The 25,136-nt window shown below is 42.8% G+C and overlaps 5 protein-coding genes across 5 annotated transcripts; all 5 read right to left on the bottom strand.

Annotated features, from left to right (window-relative positions):
- Positions 1 to 79: 79 nt before the first annotated feature.
- On the bottom strand, positions 80 to 3,752 carry BCR41DRAFT_374449 (hypothetical protein; the record flags this gene model as incomplete). Its single annotated transcript, XM_022026871.1, has 2 exons — positions 80 to 327; positions 788 to 3,752. 2 exons carry the CDS (start codon positions 3,750 to 3,752, stop codon positions 80 to 82), a joined length of 3,213 nt encoding a protein of 1,070 aa, XP_021877127.1.
- Positions 3,753 to 6,697: 2,945 nt separating this feature from the next.
- On the bottom strand, positions 6,698 to 9,565 carry BCR41DRAFT_361776 (hypothetical protein). The gene has a single exon (XM_022025605.1). The coding sequence runs from the start codon at positions 9,462 to 9,464 to the stop codon at positions 6,960 to 6,962; it is 2,505 nt and encodes an 834-aa protein (XP_021877126.1). The 5' UTR covers positions 9,465 to 9,565; the 3' UTR covers positions 6,698 to 6,959.
- Positions 9,566 to 9,619: 54 nt separating this feature from the next.
- On the bottom strand, positions 9,620 to 12,711 carry BCR41DRAFT_186166 (hypothetical protein). The gene is made up of 3 exons (XM_022019787.1): positions 12,244 to 12,711; positions 11,060 to 12,121; positions 9,620 to 10,967 (listed from the first exon to the last, which is right to left on the bottom strand). The coding sequence occupies exons 1-3, from the start codon at positions 12,490 to 12,492 to the stop codon at positions 9,642 to 9,644; spliced, it is 2,637 nt and encodes an 878-aa protein (XP_021877125.1). The 5' UTR covers positions 12,493 to 12,711; the 3' UTR covers positions 9,620 to 9,641.
- A 3,674-nt stretch (positions 12,712 to 16,385) lies between these two features.
- Positions 16,386 to 19,775, bottom strand: BCR41DRAFT_361773 (RNA ligase-domain-containing protein). Its single transcript, XM_022025604.1, has 2 exons — positions 18,879 to 19,775; positions 16,386 to 18,741 (listed from the first exon to the last, which is right to left on the bottom strand). Exons 1-2 carry the CDS (start codon positions 19,698 to 19,700, stop codon positions 16,450 to 16,452), a joined length of 3,114 nt encoding a protein of 1,037 aa, XP_021877124.1. The 5' UTR covers positions 19,701 to 19,775; the 3' UTR covers positions 16,386 to 16,449.
- A 294-nt stretch (positions 19,776 to 20,069) lies between these two features.
- BCR41DRAFT_361772 (cytochrome B561, N terminal-domain-containing protein) lies at positions 20,070 to 22,261 on the bottom strand. The gene is made up of 6 exons (XM_022025603.1): positions 22,083 to 22,261; positions 21,435 to 21,983; positions 21,012 to 21,329; positions 20,816 to 20,906; positions 20,400 to 20,710; positions 20,070 to 20,289 (listed from the first exon to the last, which is right to left on the bottom strand). Exons 1-6 carry the CDS (start codon positions 22,206 to 22,208, stop codon positions 20,152 to 20,154), a joined length of 1,533 nt encoding a protein of 510 aa, XP_021877123.1. The 5' UTR covers positions 22,209 to 22,261; the 3' UTR covers positions 20,070 to 20,151.
- Between the last annotated feature and the right edge of the window lie 2,875 nt (positions 22,262 to 25,136).

Genomic DNA, 25,136 nt, shown 5'->3' with positions numbered 1-25,136 from the left:
TTGTCCCAGGCTCGGTGATAATCCCGCAAGGCTTCCTCTCTTGTACCCTTGACATGTCCATAGCAGGGTCCTTGACTTTCTATAATGGATCTACTTTTTGAGTTGCTCTTAAACCAACTCTTTCTTTTGTAAATAATCCACCCCTGTAGGCTCCTGAAAAGAATATTGGGTTTGAAAAACATGGAGCTTCTACCAAGTGTGCAATGGTCCACCGATTTTTCATCAGTGATTCTTGCATCACAATGTAAGGCTTTTCTCGGTGTGGTGCACTACTGCCCTGAAAATTCTCACTGTTGGTGGTTTCTGACACGGTGAACCAAGCACGCACTAGGATATTTCTATATCAGGCTACACCATACTACCACTTGTAGATAGCAGCCAAGGCCACTGGCGAAAAAAAAAAAAAAAAAAAAAAAAAAAAAAAAATATGGGCTTTGATGCACTGCTGAAAAAAATGCACGAGTGAAAATCATTGGACTAAATACTACCTTTAATTTATTGTTCCCCCAAAAAAGTGGATAAGTATGGAAATGAGTTTTTTTTTTATGCACGAATGGATATCCTTCGCGTCAGATGTCCAGCATCTTGCTGAAAGCAATTGCGATTGCTTGTTCTAATAATTCTATTCTTACTATCCTAAAAAAAAAAAAAAAAAAAAAAAAAAAAGAAAGAAAAAATAAACCTAATCTATTGAAGAGGGAATAAATACAGAACAGATAAATACGAGTTGAGGAAATATATGTACAAGGATCCCGAGAAAAGTTCGCTTGGCTGTATGACAGCTAACGCCTTTTCTTCATCTTCTTGATGCTCAACTTTTGCAAGAAGCTCAAGATGTGGTGATGTTTCTCGGCTGTGTTTCCATTATGGTCTTTTGACAACTGCATATTTTGGCTGCCCAAATCAGTCGTGGTAACATCTGCATACTTATTACCAGCATCGACCCAAGTCTGCGGCAAAGATTCTTCAATGAAATTCATGTCTCTCAGAGCATCGTTGAGATACTTCTTCTGGGATCCTTCCTGGAGCTGCGGCTGGATAGGATCACCATCGTATTGGTCCAGGTCCTGACTATGCAAGTACAGTGTATTGTCATTCATATTCAGATCCTGTCGCGTATCACCGCTATAAAATCCACTTCTAGCCTGAATCCGATTAGAAATGTCCAATGGCATTGAACTAATGGAGTGGCGAGGTGAAGCTGGTGCAGAATTGATGGGAGACGGGCTAGGAGATGGAAACCCAAATGCTGCGAATGTTGTGTGCTCGATCGCAGAGCCTTGACTAGTGATCATAGGACATAGAGCTAAACTGGTGGGAGTCTTTATAGCTAGTTGCTGCGCCGGAGGGGGTGTGGGGAAGCTAAAGGTCGTAAAGTTGGTATAACTGCGGGAATTGATGGAGATTGTCCGGATAAGAGGCGAGGGACGGTGAGTGTTTGCGGTAGATGAGGAGGAGAGGTCAGGTATCTTGGCACAGCCATCTACCCTTTCGGTTCCATTCGTTGATGCAACAGTAGATACCTCTTTGGATGGCTGAATCAAGGAAGATATGGACTGCGACGTATCGTCTGGTCTAAACAGAGGCTTGTAGCTATACCGGGCATCTTTAGTTGCAAGACTGCGGCCAGAGACATTAATAGGACGTAGGGATATGGTTTTACCCCTTCCCTTTTTGGGCTGAAGCTTCTTTGGAAATGCTATGCCTACCGAGGTTGAGATCACAGAGTTTGGTGCACCAATTCCTTCGACATATTCTGCCGAAGTCGCATAATAGCATACATTGCCACACAATACAGCATCCTCAGTTCTCGTGCCTATTGGAGCTTCTGAGCTGGTCGCTGCGTTTCCGCCTTCCAAAACCTCTCTGTGCTGAAGCTGCGCCAAAGTCAAGAGCCGTTGTTTCTCCTGCTGTGACAGATGTTGCTCCATCTCCCGCTTGTAACGCTGAGGGTGAGCTATCCGATACATAAAGTTATTGTGCTTGTCATTACTGCTGCCTCCCATTCCTGCGGTATTACTTTGCTTGCTTAGATGAGGATGTCGACTCAATCCGAGAGAGAATGAGCGCTTAGGTCGAGACCTGGGAGGCAGGGCTTCTCGTTGGGATTCTGCTGTCTCAACCGAAAGCACATCAGGCCCGTTGGATTGATTATTTGGTTGCAATAGCTGAGATACTGGCATGTTCGAGTTTCGAGCCATTGCATCTGACTCTAGGGATGTCGCGGTACGTCGTGATGTATTCTTTTGAGACCCATTCTGATGGTTGTGGCGGTGAAAGAAAGATCCGATCTTGAGGGGAACGGAGCTTGCACGCCTCAAGTTAGTTATGTCCCCGGTCGCACTCGAGACAACACGGCTAGCAAGTGTGGCATATGAAGGATAGGGAGAGTCGGAGCTGATTGGCGAGATAATTGATGGGGCGAGCGAGGTTGAAGTATGTTCGATATCTGGCTGGAAGGTTGGGGATGTGTTACCCGAGTCGTTGGTATCTTCAGATGCAGTCCTACGCTGGTATTCTGCTTCGTCCTGGGCCATAGTGTCGAGGGACACAGGAGTTGGTTTTGCGGATATTGAGGTTATAAATGGATCCATATCTTTGACTAGTCCTGTGCGTGTAACATGCGCCTCAGTAGCTGGTAGAGTCCTGGAGATATGGGTTGTAGAGCCATCATGACGATCGACTGGTGCCATTGGCGACGCAGCTTTAGCAAAGGATTGGTTTGGTTGCTTGCGATCAAAAATCAAGACCTCCTCGTTAAAGGTGACGTGCTTAGGTTTCAGATGTCCTGAAGATGTCCTGGTTGTGGCATAGCTGATTCCACTAAGATGGCTTTCAGTATCCTCAGATTTCGGACTTTGATCTTGTCCTTTTGTGTGGTCGCTCTCCACTTCTATGCCATTGGATGTTTCAGCTTCTTCTGCAGTCCAGAGTGAAGGAATCCCTTGCTGAAATTTGGCAGGTCGTCGGCGAAGTGTCGAATTCATTGATTGCTTGATAGTCATCCGTTTCTTTGATTCTTCAAAATGGTAACTATTATCAACATGATCATTACACTCCTTCAACTTGCGTTTCGAGGCCCAGTATCGCGCGTCTTTGTGAATAATGGGGTTATTCACTGACCCTTCAGGAGGATCGTCTTCGCTTTCAGATTCGATATCCAGAGCAGGAAACACGAATCCTGGAAAGTATTTATCCCATTCACGCATGAAGGGCCTGTAGGTCTGAATCCAGCCCAGGTTCTCAATTGTAGCAGTGATCACAATTAGTTGGGCTAGTGAGAGGATGACAGATAAGAGATAGACGATGAAGGCGTGGATGGAGGCGATTGCGTACCGGAGGACAAGAAGGACAGTAGGATTGTTTTCGACATACTGGCCTAGATATCCATAGAATTTTAACAGATACTTGTGTAGAGACTGTTTTTGATTATGAAAGAACTGCGAACAAAAGCTGAGAGTCACAGTGTTTGGAAGTTCTGAACCGATGGAGGATGAAAATGAGGAAGAGGAGGAAGAGGAGGAAGATGTTGGAGAAGAAGAGGCAGAGGAGTCGACCAAGCCTGTTGAGTCGATGGGAGTATGGGGTGTGGTCGGAATAATAGCCGTTGGCATGTACGCTGAAGCTACAGTCTGTGTCTGCCGTGTAGTTGCTTGCTTGGATGAAGAATGTTCCGGAGAAGAAGAAGAGACAGAGACAGAAGTGGGAACAGTTTGTAACTGTCTCTGGTCAGAAACAACTAGCGTCGTCATGATGCGGCGCTTGCGGCAGCGGCAGCCAATTGGCTATGGTAGCGAAGCGTATTAAGCGAAAATGGGCAAATATGGTGAATGATCGCGTAGAAGAGGATGAAACAGTGGGCGGAGAGCAGAACTATTTGAATAAAGTATGACCGAAGAGAAAGCAGTTTGATAATTATAGCAGAGCAGAGAGTGAGAGACGATTGGAATGTGAGAAATCGCTATGTGTAAGGAGTTTGAAAATGATGCTTGTGCTGTTTATGGATTGTATTATGAAGTAGAAGCCTTAGACGGTATCAAAAGATCAAGTTTGTTGGTGAGAGTGTTTACAAAGGATGTTGGTAGGTAGTAAAGTAGTAAACAAGTAAACAGAACGCGTTAGCTGATATTCAGATCCGAGCACATGCAAATAAACAGATGGGCCGTGTGAATAGAGACAATCGAGGTAGGATGCATAGATCGACAGGTTCGAATGAGAGTGAAAGAGTAAAAATGGACAGATGGTAAAAATAGGGAAGGAAGAAGAGACGCTTCTATTTGCTGGTGCGCCTTGGCTACTGGAAAGGGCGAAGCAGAAGAAGCAATGGTGCGCAAAGTAAGTTCTCACCTGTTGGATCAAAAGATATTGTAATACAGAGAAAGAGACAGAGAGATGAAATTTACAAGACTGGAGGGAGGATGGGTAAGCTGGCTGCTGAATGAATGCAAGGAAAGGAGTAAGAAGGGAGACAAAGAGAAGGATAAAAAAAAGAGAGACGGAGGGTGAAGAGAGTAAAGACCTAAAAAAAAAAAAAAAAAAAAAAAAAAAGAAAAAACTGTTTAATGTCCTCATGGACAAACATGGACAAACATGGACAAAAATACACAGATAGAATAGACATATGAATTTCCAAAAAAGTTTTTTTTGGCCAATAAATGTCCTTTCGGAATTACGGAGGCCGATAATTCATTAACTCAGAAAAAAAATTTTTTTTTCTTCATAACCCTGTCATTCTATTAAACAAGCAAATATTTATTCTGATGTTGATCTACTAATAAAAAAAGGAGAGAGAATAATCTCCTCGCTTCCTCTTTGACTGAGGATTTGCGATATCAGCGCAATGCGCAGACAATCACTGCAAAAAATAAAAAATAAAAAATAAAAAAAATCATTCTGGAGCGAGATGTATATTGAGTCTCCATTAAGAAAATGAGAAGAATCGCGTCCAACAAATGTGGAAGGTGTTTTGACCCGTAGAAGAATGGTGCAGGAAAGGGCACATGATCCCAAAAGAAGATAGGATAAAGTAATGAATGGATTGATAAATGTTAAATGGCAAATGGCAAATGGCAAAAGTATAGGCCGAAGAATGAAAAAAAAAAAAGAGGGTGTGTTTACATCACCAAAAGTATATGTGGAATTGTCGAAAATGGCAATTCTGGTCATCTCTCCTGTCTGACAGTTGCACAACTGGTTGTTCCGCACGGTGGCACAACATGTCAGCGCAGAATGGTCAACCTAAATGCAGCTGTTGGTACTTCCTGCTGTTGAGTCTTGGAAAACGATGTCACTTTGGCCATAATATATTGATTTATTAGTCGGAAACATTATCCCATCATTTTATGCAGATGGTGCACAGTAAATTGTACCTACCGTGCTATTGTGCATCAAGTCGCGACGTGTTCTGGACATTTTTTTTTGCTGATATCCGGAGCTTTTGGATGAAAACAAAGAGTCTTCAACACTGAATAAAGGCTACTTGTCGCCAGGAAGAAGGAGGATAAGAGAGAAGAAAAAGGAAGAGGTTCATTTAGCATCAATAACTTGCATCGCTTTGTTTTGTTTTGCATTGCGTTTGGATTGCCTCGTTGACTAATGTCACTGAAGTGACAGGGGTCTCTCTCCTTTCGCTACACACTTTTGTACATTCGCAATTCAATCTTTTCAGTACACACAAGCCGTTCAGTACCCAATGTACCTCAGATCTTCGAGTCCTTCTTAATCTATAAAAAAGATAATATATATATAATATTTATATATTCATCTGCTCCGCTCCTTACATGTCGCTTACTAAGAAAATCTTTCTTCCTTCATAGGAAGCATTTTCTAGCAACTCAGTCCGGGATCAGCTTTTGCCGTCCAAAAAAAAAAAAAAAAAAAAAAAAAAAGATAATGATGATTACAAGGATTCATATATATTTCCAGTATTTTATTATATAATAAAGACAGCTACTGATCTTTATCGGTAACAAAAAGGCAAAGATATGCAGTTTTTGAGTCAAGTCAGAATATCTCCCAATCAATAGATAGCCCGGCTATTACCACTACAAGAGGTTCGTCTACTTGTAATGAAAAAAAAAAAAAAAAAAAAAAAAAAAAGCAACGAGCTTTACAATGACAATGGCGTTTTATGTCAACATCATTCTTCCATTCATCCGTATCTATAAATGCAAGTCAACATTTCTCTTGATTGGCCTAGATAGTCATGGGCATAGCTCCGCAGTGCTTTTTTTTCTTTAGCACTGCGCTCTTCCCCTTAGTCCTGGAATTTATTAAAGATGTCATTCTCGTCGTAAAACAAGGCTGCTCAAGAACAAGCTAATCTACAATGGATTATTTGGGCTTTAAGAATAGACTTGATCCGCAAAGTGCAATTTGAAGTATATTCATCCCAGGTACTTTATAATTCAAAGCTTTATTGTTCTAAACGCATTCCACCAATTTCGCTCCATAATGCTTTTGGACGATGACAACTAAAAAGAAAAAAAAGAAAAAAAAAGACTTGGCACTCTTCAATACAACATCAACTTTGGATTTCTCTAATAGGAATGTCTTACAGAGTATCATTGCACAGCAAAAGGGATACTGGTGCTTTTTTTTTTTTTTTTTTTTTTTTTTTGAAGATCTTTCGGTCTAGAATATTTTTATTACTGAACATATTAAACGTATTAAACATATTAAGCAATAAGCAGTGTTCGTCTTTCATAATTGTCAGCTGTTATACATATTGGCAGGATGATCTTGGGCCAGACGCTCTGCAAAATCCCATCTCCATTGCCATATCCTTGATACATTTTTCTTTTCTCCCCTCCCTAATCCAAAAATTAAGTGTGTCGTACTACACCCTGCCGTCAATAGCTCAAAGTGATAGAGTAAGGACAGATAGCATCTTCTGATGGACGGACAGGCTATTTAATTCTATTCGTGTTTGCAATCATGATAAAAGGCCTGCGATGTTATTATACAAAATACTTTTCTCCCGTTGGAGAGCGTTCCATCGACACACTGAAATCCATCATATCTGCCCGTCTCCGTTTGGATGGCGACGGTTCTGTTGGGTGCGAAGCGAACAGCAGTCTGGGCCCTATTTCAGGGAATGAGGATATATATGCTGACTCAAACGTTCTCTTGAAAGATGATGAAGAGACATCCATCCTTGGTTTGCGATTTGCAATATTAGAAGCAGTACCAGAAATAGCAGTGGCAGCAGCAGCAGCAGCAGCAGCAGCAGCAGAAGTAGTAGAAGCGGTGGTAGTAACTGTAGTAATGGTGGTAACAGCGGTATCAGCAGCAGTTGTGTCTGCTAAAGACCGCTTGGAAATTAATGCATTTGCCAAGATCCTTGCTTGTGGTATCATCTTTGAATGTCTCCATCTTGGCCTTAGTGGCAGTGGTTCTGAGAGTGGACAAGAGGAGGATTGACACATACTTCCTTTCGGGAATAACTGTGGTTGGAATCTTGGCTCAGATTCAGAGCCATCATCATCATCATCGTCTTCTTCCTTGTTCTTTGTCAGGGGGCTTTTCCCATGCTCGGAGTCTGTATCCAAAAGGTAGGCATCCGGTATGGTCAGCTTTTTCCATGAAGGAGACGCGAACCAACTCTTGGAATCATCAAGTCCATCATCTTCTATATCCAAGGTTCGAAATCGTGATCTTTGATATCGATTCTCCTTGTCTGAGTCTAGGTCTCCGTCGTCTGCTTCGTACTTATGTCTAGACTGCAGCAGCCAAAGTCTATGCTTGTCATTTTTATTATTATTGATCTCAGTTGTAGTTGGGCCTTGGGACCAAAACCTGGATTCTTCATCATCATGTCCTACCACAATTCTCCTGTCGGAAACGGTGTCATCCTGTAGCCAAACTGCATCCTTTATACTGTAGTTGCTATCCTGGGCAGCTTTCTTTTTCTCCTCCCCCTCAACCAATGATTCGTAAGAGTTGTGCAGCCAGGACCTACTTTCTTCATCCGTATACTCTTCAACATGGACAGCATCATAGCCAATATCGGCACAGCCATTGGTGTACTGACCAGTATGTCTATCTCCTTTGTCATCCTCATAGCTTTCCTCTTCATCCTCTGAATTCCCCTGATATATTAACCAGTATACATTATCCTTGTCCTCGCCTTCATTCACAGCAGTCTGATGGTCTGATTCCGATTCGACTCCGCGATACAGTAAGAGTATATTCTCTTCCTCAGCGTTATCCTTCTTCAACACCAATTCATCTTCCTCCTGACCGTCTAAATCTTCCTCATTCTCCTCATCAAAACCACAACTCGGTTCTATGGACGACCTCCGCTTTGTTGAACGGGCTCTACTAGAGTATTCGCGCTGTCGTTGATGATGACGATCTGGTGATTTCCTATCCAACGAAGGCTTCAATAGAATTGATGTCCTTTTAGACGGTTTAGATGGAGGCGCATACGTTGGATCGTTGACATCATCATCGGTGCTCCAGTTAAAGTCTGCTCTAACCCCATTGCCTTCTTGTCCTTCCGCCTCACTGGTTTGGAGAGGGTGTTCAGGAGACGTAGAGGAGGGACATACACGGTTCTCATTATTCAAAATTTTGGGACGTCGATAGTGTTGTTGTTGTAGCTGTTGTCTGACGTCGTTTATCTCGTTAAGGACACTCTTTTTTGATTGTTTAATTTCTTTACCAAGGGTCGTCAATGATCCAAAGAGTGTTATGTTTTTCGATCTCAGGACTCCATTGTCAACAATCAGTTCCCCTGTTGATAAGTCAATTTCATCATCCGTTGACATATCCTCAGTTTCCTTCCCATATCGCTCAAAGATTTCATTCCAGGCTGAAGTGAGTCGATTCAGGGATTCTCCGCGACGTTGATCCAATGCCTTTTGATGATCTTCAAGTTTTTTCTCCTCCTTTTCAGACCCATGAGTAATGTCATAGAGTTCATCTCGATTGCTTTCATATCCATGACCCTTAGAGGTATGCTGATAATGAGAGTCGCAATCGCTATCGAACACCAAGTCATTGGCAGACGCCGATAGCCGGTTTTTTTGTGCGTAAATCGATTTGAGAAGTCCATTTATGATCGGCGCATCCTCTTCATCCACATCCTCCTCCTCCTTTTCTTCTTCTCCTTCGTATCCTTCTTCTTCCTCATCCTCCTCCTCCTCTTCAGTTCCTTCGTCCTCTTCGACATCGGCGTTCAATGAACTCTCGTATTCATCCTGAACATTCAAGCAATGGTTTGATACTGAATATGGCTCAAGCTCTGGTCTATTGTACTTGTTCAGGTCGCTATCAATATGGTCTCTATTGACCTTGACTTCATATCCATCCTTTGCTTCACCAGTTGTTTCTGCCATACTCTCTGTGGCTGAATCTTCCTGCTCATCTAGGTTTGACATCCGTCCCGAGGTAAGGTCAAACATCTCATGACTTGAGCGACGATCTCTTTGTAAGAATGGACTTTCATAACTCCCTCTCATGTGATGCACTTGTTGAACAATCGTCGTCGAATTCTGCAACAATGGCCTGCTGGAACCTCAGTTTTAAAATAGAGGTGGAGAAACTGGAATCCAATGGTGAGGCATGAAAATGAAAATTATTATTATTATTATTATTATTATTATTATTATAAAAACGTGTATTAAAAATATTTTATTTCAGAGACTTTCTCGAGTCAGCACAAAGACCTGATCAGTATCCAACAAAACCGTGTCCAGCAGCGGGTTCGTAATCGCATAACACCTTGAACTACCTCCAATGCCCAGATAGACTGTCTTGGGATCATCTCCCTGCAGTCGCAGTAGACCAATGGGAATGATCCCACGATCCAATGCAAAGTGCTCATACAGACGCAAGAAGTTCTTGTGGCGATTCTTCTTCATGTAATCTGCATCAAAATTGACGCTGCTATCACTGTGATTACTGTGGTGATGATGCGAATGGAACAGTTTCGAGACCTTTTGCTTGCCCATCGATGCAACCTTTGATAAGGATGAACGAAGCTTCTTTTTCTTTTTGTTATTCTTTTTGCTGTCACTGCTATGGCTTCCGCTTTTGTTCTTGCTCGACTCCTTTGAGTCTTCTTCCTCCTCTGCAGCATCATCGTGTTTATCGTCAACATGTTCGCCATCGTCATCATTGTCGGCATCACTACTGCTTTCACTATCGTTTGAGCTGGCTGATGCGCTTGGCGATGATGATGATCGGCTGTTGTCATGATCTCTATTAGGTTTCATGGTTTGAACAGCAAATTCCTCAGGAACAGGAATACATTGAAGGTAACATCCGGCACCAAATTGCTTGAATAGATGGAAATCTCGTTTCACATCAGCCTTGGTCCGGATACCGCAGAGTAATTTGATCAATTGTAGGATACTGGGGTTCGAATAAAGCTGGTAAAGGACATGGTCCAAAAGTCCGCCGACCAGTACACCTCCAGAGGCATATATTGCATTATGATAAAAGTCTTTCTCCGAGAGAAGTTTTTTCCGTGGACCATGTTGTTGCTGTTGTGAGGGCTCATAATAATTAGAACCTAGTCCTAGTGCTTGAGATCCTGCAGTGTAGTGGTTACTACGTTTAATACTGGTCTCAGTATTGCGAAGCTCGAGGAATTCAACAGAACGTTCTTCTACTAGCTCATACACACACTGTGGTCCCTCGTTCAAGACTTGACGCGACAGTTTCTTGGTAGATGGAGGCATCCTCAAGGACATGCTCTTGGCTGGATCATATAGGTCATAATGACCATTCATCACCGACGGCGATGAATGTGAATGGTGAGCCTCACTACTCTCATGGCAGCCCGTTCTTGCATTTTCAGCATCAGAAAAGATCTGTTGCACCAAGATCCTATTAATGACAGCGACACTGTCAAAGAAGGATCCATCTACACCAGCGTTCTGCGGATGCCTCAAGAACAGATACTTGCTTGACTTTGTAATCCCTCCTCGCTCAAGATCCTCCCGGGAGAGACAGTCGCCCTGTAGGAAATATTATATTATACGATGTTAATTTATGAAATGACATACGTCCGTTGAGCTTAGTCCAGCTGGATCTCAAAAGTGAAACTTACAATCAAGAAATATAGTCGAGGGAAGCATTTCAGCGCCCTGAACTCTTGGTCATTGGGTTTACGCGAGCAAAGAACGACTACATCCTGTAGCTTTCTCAAATGGGAAGACCTTAATGTGCAGATCAGTCGGAAGATATCATAGTTTGGAGAACAGATGAGGATGTGACCTGGCTCCGTATTGGGGTTTGAAGGGCTCTGGCTCAGCCTATTACTCTTTTTATCACCTAACGCAGCAGAAGAGGCCATTCCAGGCTCAAGTCCCGCCCTCTGATTGAGTTCAATCTGTCGTGCTTTCTCTTTCCGTTTCAAGAGATCATCCCAGCTGCTAATCTTCATATCTTTCAGAGTCCGGCCGCCTCCATTCCGAGTGTCGACTAAGATACAAAGCGGTACCTTGGCGCCAGGGAAAGGGGCTGGTGGATAATCAATGCGTAGGTTATTGGATTCAGAATCCTGAAAGCCTATCTTTGCAAGCTCCTTTTGGTACTCTCGTTCTGCTCTGGACTTTGTATTGGGGTTCCTATCACTGCGACTGTAGTGAGGCAATAGATGGCGTTTAGCAGGCTGAGATGACGCTGACTCATTGGAGCCTTGGTCTGCGCCACCTTCATCCCCAGACACGAAGCTGACTTCAGGAACCACATCAATCTCATCATCCTCATGGTTGATGGTGGGTGCGGCAGAATGATGCGAACAAAATCCGGTAGTTCGGCTGTAAGGGTTGATGTCATTGTTGGTACCACGCTGTGATGACCTTGCTTTTTTATGCTTTCGCGAGGGGCATTTTGTAGGTGAGAGTGTCAGGAGAGCCTTTGAAAAGTTTTTTGCATGATAGTCAAAGTCTTCCTGACTGTCATAAAGGTGTTGAAGGAATCTCTCCAGATACTGTTCAGTGAGCGCGTTAATTTCATCTAGATCAGTTGGGTTCTGCGCAATGAATATACATTGCTCGTTATGTTGAAAGATGTAGTCTTTTCCTGGATTCAAGGCAGTGTGGTATTCCCCTGATTGCAATAGAATACGAACTCCAAACAAGATGACTTGAAAGCGACGGTACAAAAACTATCGAAAATAGAACAAGGGCAGCAGAGAGAGAGATATATAAAAGGATTAGTTAACTAGGACGTGTTGAGACGGGTCGTTCTTGTCATAAAGTGATAGACCGATGATTGTGGTAAACATACCCAAGACACGAATCCAAAGGGTTTTCCATCAAAGATGGGGTTCAGAGAAGAAATAAAATAAAACTCATTTCCAAGACTATCATCGTACTCGGCCTCCCAAGCTTCTCCGACAGTTTCAGAGGGGCGATGTTGATGCAACATATTCAGGACCAGCGTAGCAGATGCCTGTTGCAAACAATTGAATGCCAATAGAACCTGACGCAGCTCGTCAGCACAAACAACTTGAGTCGCAGCGATCTTCTGGTACATTTCTGTTTCTGGGAGAAGATTATATGTGTAGATGCCTGCCTCGCTGACATTACGGAACGCTAACGTCGATAGTGTGTTATGGCGATCTTCCTCTTGTGGCGAATATGTGGAATTGCGGTCAGCGATAATAAAGATTCCCTCTGCATATCTCGCTTGGATTCTCTCTAAATCCTTGCTCTCCTATACAGTTCATTAAAATTAGAAATATACCGTTCAGTACAGGGCTCTGAATGAGATAAAAGTATGACAGATAAAGAGATCCTTGTCGTACCAACGGAGTTCCTTTTAAATAAACGACCCTGTTCTTATAGCGGGCAGATCGCAGGAGCGCTTGAATATCTTTGCAAGGTTCACTCAGACCGAGAATGACGATTTTGAAAGAAGAATTGGAATATTCCTATCATTGTAAAAAAAAAAAAAAAAAAAAAAAAAAAAAAAGAATTGATATCGCCACAAGCTCAAGGATATCATGCGATGGCCTTTGATCAAAGCTAATCCAAACCATACCTTGTTGGTGAACCAGAAGCCATTAAGGACATTAGCAAGCTTCTGAGCAGAATGTAACGATCCAGAAATGATCATGAACTTGTGACCTCCAGGCTTGAAGATTCCCTCGCCAGCTAAATCAAAAAAGGAAAAAGAGTCTTAAGATCCAATTTTCTTAAAAAATGTGAACTTGGTGTCATGTTTCACAGTAAATAGTATACCTTTTGCTTGAGCCACAGCGTCCATAATACCAGAGATCATGAAAGGGAGCACTGAGAGGACAGCTCCGATGATCAGGACGACAATAGCGTATCCAAGTTGGTTCTTGGGTGTCAGATCACCATAGCCGACAGTACTCATGGTGATTAATACAAAATATCTACAAACAGAACAGAATGTTCGTAAGAGCGTAACCTTTTTTTTTTTTTTTTTTTTTTTTTTTTTTTCATATATATAAATCTCCCTAACAGGAACGAAGAAGAAAAGGTCTACAAAGCTGGTTTCTCTCTTACAGTAGCTTTAAAAGATCGTTGTGATCGCCAGAAGCCATTAACTGGTCATACTCTGCTACTTGGAAGGCAGAGATGGCACAGTAGATGAGGGTAATGATATACATTGCAAATATGATGGTCTTGGATTTCAATGGATCCATTGGAAGATCTGCCATAGAACATGGAACATTGTAAAAAAAAAAAAAAAATAACATTTCAGAAAAAAAGGGTGGGTCAATGCTACATGTTGTCATGCGATGTTACACAGTGGACAGTTTGATGATGGAAGATCCATAATGTACCTGTCACGCCCATGTCGATATAGAAGTTGAGTGCCTGCTGGACTCTTGAGACGAGAGCAATACTTTGCAGGAAATACGGTACATAGAGCTCGTGGCCATCTTTCATAAAGATAGAACACATGAAAGGAAGTGCTATCAGGGTCGACACAACATGTCGTTTCCTTCGAATGGCTTTTGATTTTGACTCTGCAAAGATGATGCTGGACCAAACTGTGAGGAAATTATAACAGGCAATGGTGACTAGGATATACCAAAAAGATCGACTTCTTTGGATATAAAGCCAATTGGATTCATGGCCTGGAGGACGCGTGAGATGGCTAGCCTCGACCAGATAAAGCAAACAGAATGCCGTGTCTACAGCTACATTGACGACATTCTATGCACCGATAAAATAAAAATAAAAAAAAAGATTAAATAAAAAAAAAAAAAAAAAAAAAAAAAGATTAAATAAACATTTGGAAGATTTTTTTTTTTTTTTTTTATTCTCTCAGTCCCTAACAAGAATTGATATAGTACCACACAAGTTGATATGATTTTCTCATCTGTAGTATCAGGAGAGAAGATCAATTCCATCAGTCTAGAATACAGTTTCATGAAACGGCCCGGTGCCCCAAATGAGCTTTGGCGGAGCATGGTTCGGCGAGCACTGATCGGTTCATTGTAATTGGTATACAAGGAAGAGGTCGTTGCCACACTACGGGACGTATCTTGTCTTGACAAACTGTAAATAAATAAATAATATTAAAAAAAAAAAAAAAAAAAAAAAAAAGGAGCAGTGTTAATCAGACATTTAAACCCCAAGATGGATGACCAACAAGATGAAAAGTCCAAAGTAACACTACACTTGCCTTTCTCGCTTGGTGCGAACAACAGAAGTACTCTTATTGAGAGGATCCTCTGGATCCCTGTGATATGTAATAAGGAGAAAAGCAGCAAAAAAAAAAAAAAAAAAAAAAAAAAAAAAGATGCGTTTAATTATCTGGTGATCAATAGTTGGGTTAATTGAGGATTTACGACAGCAAAACTTTTTAATTTTTTTGCTTTGTTTTGTTTTGTTTTGTTATTTGGATCTTGTTCCTTACGTAGTCTGACCAGGTAGATCTTTGGGTCTTGATGCCAAGGCGGATATGGATGTCATGCTTTGTACAGATGTTGGTAGTAAACTAGGCTGCTGACGTGTGTTGTAATTCCAAGTATTGCGACGGCGACTCTTTTTTGATCCAGTGTTCGCAGTGGTTGTTAACTCGGGATCTTCCCCTGACCAATGGCCGAGCAATTGAGTTCGTTCATCGACATTATCTTGATCATAACTCTGACGTGTAGGGACATGAAAGAGAGTGGAGGTAGAGCCAGAAGCAGGTTCAGCTCCTTGGGTGGTCTGTCTGCTGTGTGCGGAAGTGGCACCATAGTTTGAGTCGTCAGTCTGCATGGTCGTCACTGCTTTAAGCAATCTCCACAGTGTACGAGCACAAATAAATGGAATGAAATTTGTAATGCTAAAAGAAGAGGAGAGAGGAATGGGAGTAGAGGGAGTATACAAAAACGGTGCTCAAAGGAGCCATTAACAAGAAGGAAGAAAACAAAAAAAAAAAAAAAAAAAAAAAGAGAGAGAGAGAGAGAGAAAGGGAAAAAGAAAAAAAGAAAAGAAAAAAGCTCATCTCTCCATGGTTGACATGAGTGAGAGTGAGAGTGAGTGGGGCGAAGTTTTCAAATAAAATTTTTTTTGCAAGCCCTTGCCCTGACGTTTCAACATAATCATAAAAGGACCTGTCAAGAATTGCTTTTGTTCACGCGGCAACTTTTACAGATCGTTCGCCCATTTCGTTTACAAAGATAGCAAAAAGAAAAAGAAATAAAATCGCTCATAGAAAAAAAAAAAAAAAAAAAGCAGTAATTAAATGATACCTTTCCTTCGGCAACAGTAACAACCCTTTGGTCGTCAACTTACATTCTCCTACATCTTAATATCTCGTAATTCCATGTCTTGTTTCTCCATAAATTGCTACTAAATTCTTCACTTTCTCCCTCCACAATGTCCTTGATTAATAAAAAAAAAAAAAAAAAGGTAAAAAAAAAACCTATTTTGTTTGATTCGTATGTGGCAGTGACCATCTTCAGCCTGCATTACCCTCATTCTTGTTATTTTTTATTTCTTTTTTCTTTTTTTTTTTTTTTTTTTTTTTACTCAGCCCAATGCATAATTTAACCAGTCTTTTTATTTGCACATGCGTGTCAACAACGCAAACTACAACCTATGAAAATTACATTGTGTGAATACTTCTCCGCGGATCCATCAAAATAAAAAGCTGCGGCGAATGAATGAGGGTGATAAGTCCCTATGGATAGGGGAGTAACCTTTGTGGTAAGAATAATAATAATAATAATAATAATAATAATAATAATAATAATAATAATAATAATAATAATAATAATAATAATAACAAAAAGAAGAAAAAGAACAAGAACAAGAACAAAAAGATATCGGAGATCTCTCCTTCTATCAACCGTCTCTTTGCCCTGGATTCAATCATCATGGAGGAGGCTTGTTTAGATTTGTTCGAGATCACGTTGAACGTCTACAGATGTCGTTTTTATTTATTTATTTTTTATTTCTTTGCAGATGATCCGTTTTCGTTTTATTTTTACTTTTTTTACTTTTGCAATACCATCCTTACTCCTCAATACATCATGCCCTTCAACCTTCCGGTAAAAGTCTGAACCTTGTCCAACTTAACTGATCTAATCCTTGATCCCTCACCGTCCTTTGCTGTTGATTCGTCTTCAGCCTTGTTCTTTCCTTTTCTTGATCCTCGAGCAGGTCCAGGCCCAGGGTCAGATCCCTCTCCTTTCTTCTGTCTCTTCCACAACTCCAAGATCGTATTCGACTCCATTGACTTGACCTGTTCATTTGCTTTTCCAACAGTAATATGCAAACTTGCCTGTGTACTCTCGTATGCTTCACCAGTCAATGTCCGCTTAGCACTCGACACATGTAGTGCCATAATTCGTTCTGACCACACCATATAGTCTACTGTGACAGTCGCCTGAAGATCCGGCCGGTCGATCCCAACCTTGTTTTCAACAGAGTTCAATGCAGTAGCTGCTCCACATTTCTCGTTTACTTCTCTCGGCCCTCCATTTGCCTTGTTTGCCAAGGCCGGTGACGATGATGTTGACAGAGAAAGTGACTGCTGCATGGAAGACACCAGCAAGGACACGTCAGAGGACATAGGAGTAGACGATACAGCAGTCAACTCATTCTTCATACCAGCTACTTCGTCGGTGTAAAGCTTCCACAGCATTTGGGCATGCTGAGCCTTTGTAGGCGAACTATCCTCACAAGTACTCGCGTGGATAAGGGTAACGTGTGGTTGCGATCTATTCATCACATTCCCCTTCCACACCTTGATCGTCTGCAAGAGCTCAGCCCACTCTGAACCGGACTTGGATCCATTTGTGTCCGTACCCAATCGTTCTAAAAACGTGTGAACTGCATCCGGCTCCAGTGCAATCGCAAAATACTTTGGATCTTTCGACCATCTTGATTTCCCACTAATCACTTTAGTACCAACGGTTGGATTGATAGAGCCCACCCCGGAATCATCCTGATTTGCTTCAGCTTCTGCTTCCGCCCCAACCTCATTCTTCAATTTGCGCGTATGACACTTCTCAGCATCACCAGAAATCACCCGTGCAGGTTTCCAATCCTCTCGCGCAAATCGGACTGCTTCCTTGATCTGATCTGGTGTTGGGATTGGATAGTTTCCAACGCCTCCAGCGCCCATGATGGGGATCGCAAACTCCTTTACAATCCGCTCCACAAACAACAAGCTCTCCTCGCCCACTCTTGACTCGATCACGCAGCTGAAATTCGAATCAGGCTCCACCAGCGTGTTGAGAGGCTGAAATGACGTCAGAAACCTTTGAATGACACTCTCGAATTCAGGACAGAATTCCGGAGTTAGGTTCTGATGGTTGGATCCTCGATTCCTTACCCGTTCAACTTCAAACTCCCGGAGCTTATAAGCTGGCATCTCATCATGGCTCCAGTAGAGTGCCACGAAGCGCGCTTTAGGATAGGCCCCTCGAACAACGTTCATGATTCTTTGTCGATGCATATATTCAAAATTGGTCCGATCTGCAATTACGACCATATTATCCTTGAGTTGATTCACTATCTCCTGCAGGAACCTCGATCCGCTCTTCCGCATGTGCTGAAAGTCATCGCTGCTTACATGTGCCCATCCAAAAAGCTTAGAGAGCGCTACGCTGACTGTGGTCTTGCCACAGCCGATCGTCGCGATAGGAAGCACAACCGTGCGCTGGTAATCCTCCACAACTTCATTAGATGCAGATACTGTCTTAGGCTTCTTCGAACCGGCGAGCCCTAATGATTTCTCTTGCTCCTGAGGCGACTTGGACTTCCATTCCTGCAAAAACATGTCGCGGACAGCAATGATGCCCTGGTTCTTGTTATATAATGTGAACAACTCCGGCTGTGTCTTCATCAACTTCCGTACAAATTCCACATATTCTTTTGTAAGAGGATATTTCATCCGTAATGGGGCCACACTATAGTCCTTTGCTGCCTTTTTGGTTTCAGCACTCCAAAGATGCTTGGTGATCTCTCTCCATTCTCTGTACATAAGATAAGGTTCATCGTATTTGATCTTGTAGAAATGAGTCGCTCCCTCTTGCTTTGTCTTGCAACGAACCACGAATCCCTCTACGGGGCGATGATCATATTCGCCAGCATTCCTCACTTCCTCTGCAAAATCCATTACCTCCTTGTACGTGTTGAATGTCACAAAGTCCGTACGCCGAAACCCCCATTCAGCAGCTGTCTGCTGAACCTTCCCACTGGGCAAAGTCTGAAAGTCGACGGTGTTACGGTTCAATCCATGAAGGTAGAGTCCTGCTCGCTCGGCAGGATACCTCAAAATATGCTCTTCAAAGTCATCGTCACATAACTACAGAATTAATATCAAATATTTCTTAGTATCTATAAAAAAAAAAAAAAAAAGTAATAAAAAAAAAAAAAAAAAAGATTGAATCCAAATGCGCCTTCATACTCAGTAAGTAATGAGAGGGATCGATGGAAAGTTACCTCTGCGACAGCAGTCAAGTTATTGTTCCAGAGCCATAGTCCAAACTCTTGTGTCGTCCTTCCTTTGGCAGCCAAGGTTTTCTCTAGCCACTCACGTCCCTTGAGGGCATGACTGACTGTAACACTGGTTCCAGATCGCTCGGTCCATTGTTGTGCATCCACAACCTCAGAAGACTGTGAATCTCCCAGACAATGTTTGCTGCTAACAACGCATCCTCCCTGTGGCCCTACCAGATGAGGAGGCAATCCTGCCATAAAGATGATGCAACCATTTTCCTTCAGCGTGACTTCATATGGGCCCTCAGTGTTGGTTGCGATCCAGTCAAGCTGTGTCTTCTTTACTTCACCTATATTGAAGAATTTGTCATATCCACGGATCAGGATGTGATGAGGGCTGTCAGCCTCCTCATTTTCACCTTGTACTGTATTATCATTGTCAGCGACAAGTGGTGTAGCGAGAGGATCTTGGTAGGTAAATAGTCCACGAGCAAGCGTCGGTAGCGTTCCGTTGGCATACTCGTACTCATTCATTTTCCACGAGGTAACTGTCAACGTTTTAACCTTGCAGTGCTGAGCTGCAGTCTTGTTATTGGTTCGACCGCGAGTTGCACATTTACGTTCCCGCTCCAAATCGACCTCATATTTGTTCGCGTTGACTAGATTACGTCTACGCTTAGGCCCAGATTTCCCTAGAGTCTTATTGTCAGCACAGTTACGCATCTCTCGGACGAGTCTGTCTGCGCGAGTGACTTCGTCCATAGTACGTCCAGTGACAACGGTGTCAGCCTTGGTGTTCTCCGGTTGAGCAGCAAGGTCGTTCATGAGATTAAGGTGAGAGAGAATCTGGTGAAATTCTATTGTGTTTATGAATGATTCGAGAGATTGAAGAGAGAATGTAAGGGAATAACAGAACGAGAAGAACTGGTCTTTTTATTAAAAAAAAGGGCTCTTGCTCACAGCCACACAATCTCACTCACTCACACTCACACTCATACTCAAACTTGCACATGGAAATTGACGCCCAATATCCCAATTCAACCCTCAATAAGATGGAGGTAACCGCGCCCCCTTTACTGCGGCAAGGACTTGCTCCCAAAGATTTCATTCCACTACGATGCTCTTTTCTTCTTATCATTCTCAAATCTTTATCTGTTGTAAAACAGATGATGAATTCTTGATTTTTGTTCTTGTGCAACATTCAAACATCAAAAATTTTATTATTACATCTCTTTAAAATGAATGATGATCGCTTCACTGATGCTGAATTAAGCAACTACAAGTCATAGCCCTCAACAACATTTCCAAGTCCAATCCATTGTGTGCCAATGTTGATCTGGCCTAGATAGCCGCCATTTTCTTTCATAACCATATAAATGAACAACACCATAGTGTACCATACATTAAGTCGTTTCTAAATTAATAAAAATATTGTAGTATTAATAATAGCTAGTGGCATTTGAATCAAAAGGACTTTCAAATTAAAAAATACAATAATACTTGAATGAACAGACAATGACTTACAGGTACCACTTCCCACAAGGATCCTCCGACTACCAAAGAGTAATTGGGTGGGAATTTGGATGTCTGTTTGATTTGCAGCGCAGTCGTGGGATCGGGCTTATTCTCCATAGGTACATAGTGTTTGTAGGTAAACAGGAAGCGATCGTAAACCTCTGCTGGTTGAGATGGCATGTTGGTGTCAATATAAGTCATGAACAAATGCATGATGATCTGTGCATCCGAAGGCAGGTCTGGGGTCCAGGACTTCTTGGCACCATCCCACGTAACGCCATGCGAATCCCAAATGAAATGTGTCAAGAGCGGGCCCATCGCTATACTCATACAGTAAAACAGAAATCATACCGTCAAGCACCAAACTTTAATGTTGTCTCATAATTCAATTAATATACCACACCCTTTTACTTTTGCGCTTTTACCTTGTAGTCGCTCAACAACATATTTCCTGTTGGCACAGCCCGGGACTGCCAAGTAGGCTTCAAGGTATAGCCTCTGCTTAACAATATTTGACTAGAATGTCGTGGCAGAATGAAGATGAGATGTATCTTAAAAACGTTATCCAATTTATAATGAGTCAATCCTTGTCTCCTCGTGGTACTTCAGATAAACACTTACAGAGCCATAACGCGCTTCAAGATCCTGAAGTGATGTAGGTAGCTGTGGCTGCTGCGGTTGAGGTGGCCCAAAGGCACTTGGTAACCGAGGTGCAGCAACACTGGCAGCTCCCCATGCAAGTGAACTGGTGAGCGGGGCGGATGCTGGGGGACCAGGAGCAGTCGAAGCAGTCCCATTTACGTTTTGTGACACGGGAACAGAGCAATAAAACATTGTCGCATTCTTACAATCAAGATATGACAATCCTTGTTTAGCCAATTCTTCGTCCACTGCCTCCATTTCATTGCACACATGCATGACGATTTTGTTCCATAACCACTATTGAGTGGAGTACATGTAAGACATAGATTAAATTAACAAACCATGATTTGTGTCTGCCTTTCACTCTCTAATATCATGATATACAAGCCATGCGGAGCATACTTTGCGCAGGTTGAAAACCCAGCGATCGAGTTGTTGTTCAGAAACTTTGAGGTTCTTGAGGACTTTACTATGACCGACAACATAAAGACCGTCTTTCTGAAGATCGGTTTTGGACGTATGATCCTTGGACAGGGTTGTACGCAATGCATGCCGATATTGCGGAACAGGTCCACGGGCATTGATACTTGCGCGGAGATCGGGTACAGCCATGTCCACGCCACCCTGAAGGCCGTTCTGGGGAGCGCCGAAACCACTATGGAGTCCAAAGGACCTCTTAGATGAATCAGCGTCGGGCCCTTTCCACTCGTTCTGAAGTTCCTCCCTTGCTTCAAGGCTCTTCATTAATCGGTTCAGATCAGCCTTATCCTGAACCGATACTTGGTTGAAGCTCCGTGCCATTGACTTACTAAGAATAGTAGCTGCATCCCTGTACTCTGGCGCGACAGTACCCACATTGGGCTTCTGGAATGGCGTACGAGATGAACTGAATGGGACTTGAGAGGGGCTGACATATGTGCTCATTATGGGCTTTTCTGTCAAATTGTGAGGCTTTTTCAAAGAGAACCATGCCTGTCAGACCCACTTTCGTAACTACTTCCAACGAAGATTCAATGTGTATAGACTTATAGAGTACTCGATCTAACTTACTGTACTAACTGATCTCTTGAAAATTGGAACAGCACCAGGCACTTTGCTGATGACAGGATCCAGGCCAAGGAGAGCCCGTTGAGATGGAGTCAAAGGTTCATATTCAAAATTATTCGAGCTCGTCATGTAACTATATATTACCTCCAGGATATTAATCACAAACAGAAGAGCAACACCCCATTCTACCAAGAGGACCGCCTTAGCTATTAGAAAAAGTGTTTTTATGGCTGTCACTAACGTCCTTGAATTGGGTTTTATGACTTTCTTAAAGCACTTACCTATCCAATATAATACCGATAGACCTGTCAATGAGGATATGAGCTTGATAATGGATCTAATGTTATGAGAAGTAGTAGAGTATGTCAACGACGCGAACAGTACGAACAAACAATACGTTTATAATAATAACAAGGTACCAGCTTACCTGTAGATAGTGGCTCTCATTATAATTCTGGATACGATCAGCCCACAAAGATTAATTAGTAATCTTTTGAACGTATTTGGCGCAAGACTTTTGGTGCTCTTCCATTGATCGATCTTTTTAATCGAAGGAAGTTCATAGTAGCCCTTCAGAACTGGTGCTTTGGAAGGATCCTCCGGAAGAGTAACAGTAGGTTGCGTAGTGGCGTTGACCGATTTTGGCAATTCATCTGGGAAATCATTTAAAAGTGATTTGCCACTCGAACCTTCAGTCATCGTCGGTGGTGTATGTTTACGGGCTGAACTCATGAACGCCAAATTAGGATCGTTTTTAGTTACTGGAGTTGATGTGGTATCAGCACGTGATGAGGGCAAGGCTCGACACTGGGCTAATTTGTTAGTCAATGGCTCTGATGTCCAAGGAGCAGGAGGCGCTGCTGGGTAAATCCCGCGCTTCCCTTGTTGAGCTCTAAGAGGCTTTGGTGAAGCGGGAGTTGGACTCAATACTGCAAAGAGAGGTGAATCGCCAATGGTGCTAGTAATATTATCTGTAAGACTGTTGACAGGCGGGTAATCATCCACTGACATATCATGATCCTTCGACTCTGTATGCTCGTCTCTGACCACCCGCTTCCCTTTCTCTGCTGTGGTGAATCGTGGAACCGACTGATCAGAGCCTGTATCTTCGGATACCCTGGACTCGCTTCCTTGAAAACCATCTGATGGCGGTCTGTATCCGATGCCGACACCAGCGCCCTCATCAAATGTGAGCTCATCCTCGGCAGTTGATTGGGTTTCCAATCCAAATCCACGAGAGAGGTTGGATCGCTGTTGTGAGGCAGGTTGAGCAAGCTTGGCTGGTGATCTCATATAATCCGCTGAGGTTGAGCCTTCCTCTGAGTCGTTGTTGTTAAGGACCTTCTTTGCATAATAACCTGCTGCCGCCGCCGCTAACCCTCCCAATACTTCAGCTACATCTGGGTAGTCGCTATCCGATTTGTCGCCATTGTATTCGGACTCTTTAGTCGCCAGCACTTCCGACTCGTTTTCAGACTTGGCTGATACATCGGCATCCGTTACCATAGTTGGCTGAAGATTTGTATTATTCTTGATGTATGGGGCAAAAGGCGAGACACGTGGCGCTACGTTGGTCATTTCATCGCTTTGATCGAGTGGAAGCGTGCTTTCTTGCTTAGTTGCACCAAATCCACTGTCCAGTTCTACATCTGATTGTTCGTCATCAAGAAGATCCCAGCGCTGCATATTGGCATTCTCTAAAGCAGTCGACTCAGCGCCAGCAGACATCGAAAACGGAAGTCCAGATAGGTCAGGTGAAGCGGCCGTAACCATAACTTCAGATAATGGACGTAACGACATTACAAACTCCTTTTCTTCCTCATCAATCTCATCAGAGGAGCCTGGCAGCCCACTAAGGATTAGACCCTGATTATTATCCGATATAGGGAAGAGGCTCTTGGGCGCTCCTTCTTCACCTGTAGCATCTTCAGCTAAGCTAATGCCTGAGGGTTCCGCTTCATTATGTTCTCCTTCGACACCTTTTGAAGTGTCAGGTATAGCCAAATTACAGCTATCTATGACGTCTACTTTTGCATTAATTGCATCAGCTGCATCAATTCGCTTTGTTTCTGGCGACAATTTGGTATGGGTTTGTGACGCGTCTCTCTCCTGTGCTTTATCATGAGCAGCATTTCCTGAAAAAGACCCTGGAGTATTTAATGGTAATCCTGTAGGTTCTTCATCATCTTCTAATGCTATGCCCTCTATAAGAGTATCTCGGTATGTAGGTCGTGATGACAACATAAAATGCTCCTGTAATGATCCAGGCAGACTTGAGCTTAATGCAAGCCGCTCGTTGCTTATCTCTTGGTTCGAATTTTCTTCATGACCATGGCTTATAGACTCTTCCACCGCGAACACAGCTTCCTTCGGCTGGTCTGAAGAATTAGTTTCTGATGGGTTGTCGGCGGTATTGGACACGTCTTCATGGTGCGATTCTGAAGGTAATTGACGCGGAAAGGATGGTTCATTTGACTCATTTGAAGCTGTGTCCTGTTCTGACTTTAAAGAGTGTGATGAAGTTTGTTCAGCCATTCTTGGTTGTTGTCTGTACTGTACGAGATCAATGTCGTGAACTATCAAAGCACGGCAGACTTTTTTTTCTACTTTGCAGGGTTGTCCAATGATAGAGAAGATAATACGACTCAAGCAAGGCTTTGATGTGCGAAAGAAAGAAAATAGACGCGGAGGAATGCGAATAGGGAACAGGTGGAACAAGCTTAGCAAACGGTGGCGTTAGAGGATCCTCCTCATATAAACAAACAGCATCATGTGACATGTACTGGGTGGACGCGTTTGTGTAACATTGATACGCGGGAAAGCCTAGTGGCTAAAGCTTCCCCCTCTGTAGCGGAGGGTCTGGATTCCAAACCCGGAAGGTCCGTTTTCTCTTGGATCAAAGCAGGAGGCAGCGAGGTACGGCCCCCGACCTGAATATGGAACAAGTTAATTTTATCCATTGTTAAAAAATGCAATCGTCCAACAGCACTACAGATTAGAGAGTCCTTAGAAGATAGAAGGAATTGTTTATGCGATGCACACCACCACCAAATAAAT

Source organism: Lobosporangium transversale, assembly GCF_002105155.1.
Source record: "Lobosporangium transversale strain NRRL 3116 chromosome Unknown BCR41scaffold_50, whole genome shotgun sequence".
Taxonomy (NCBI): Eukaryota; Fungi; Mortierellomycota; class Mortierellomycetes; order Mortierellales; family Mortierellaceae; genus Lobosporangium; species Lobosporangium transversale.
This window is presented reverse-complemented; position numbering and strand designations above follow the sequence as displayed.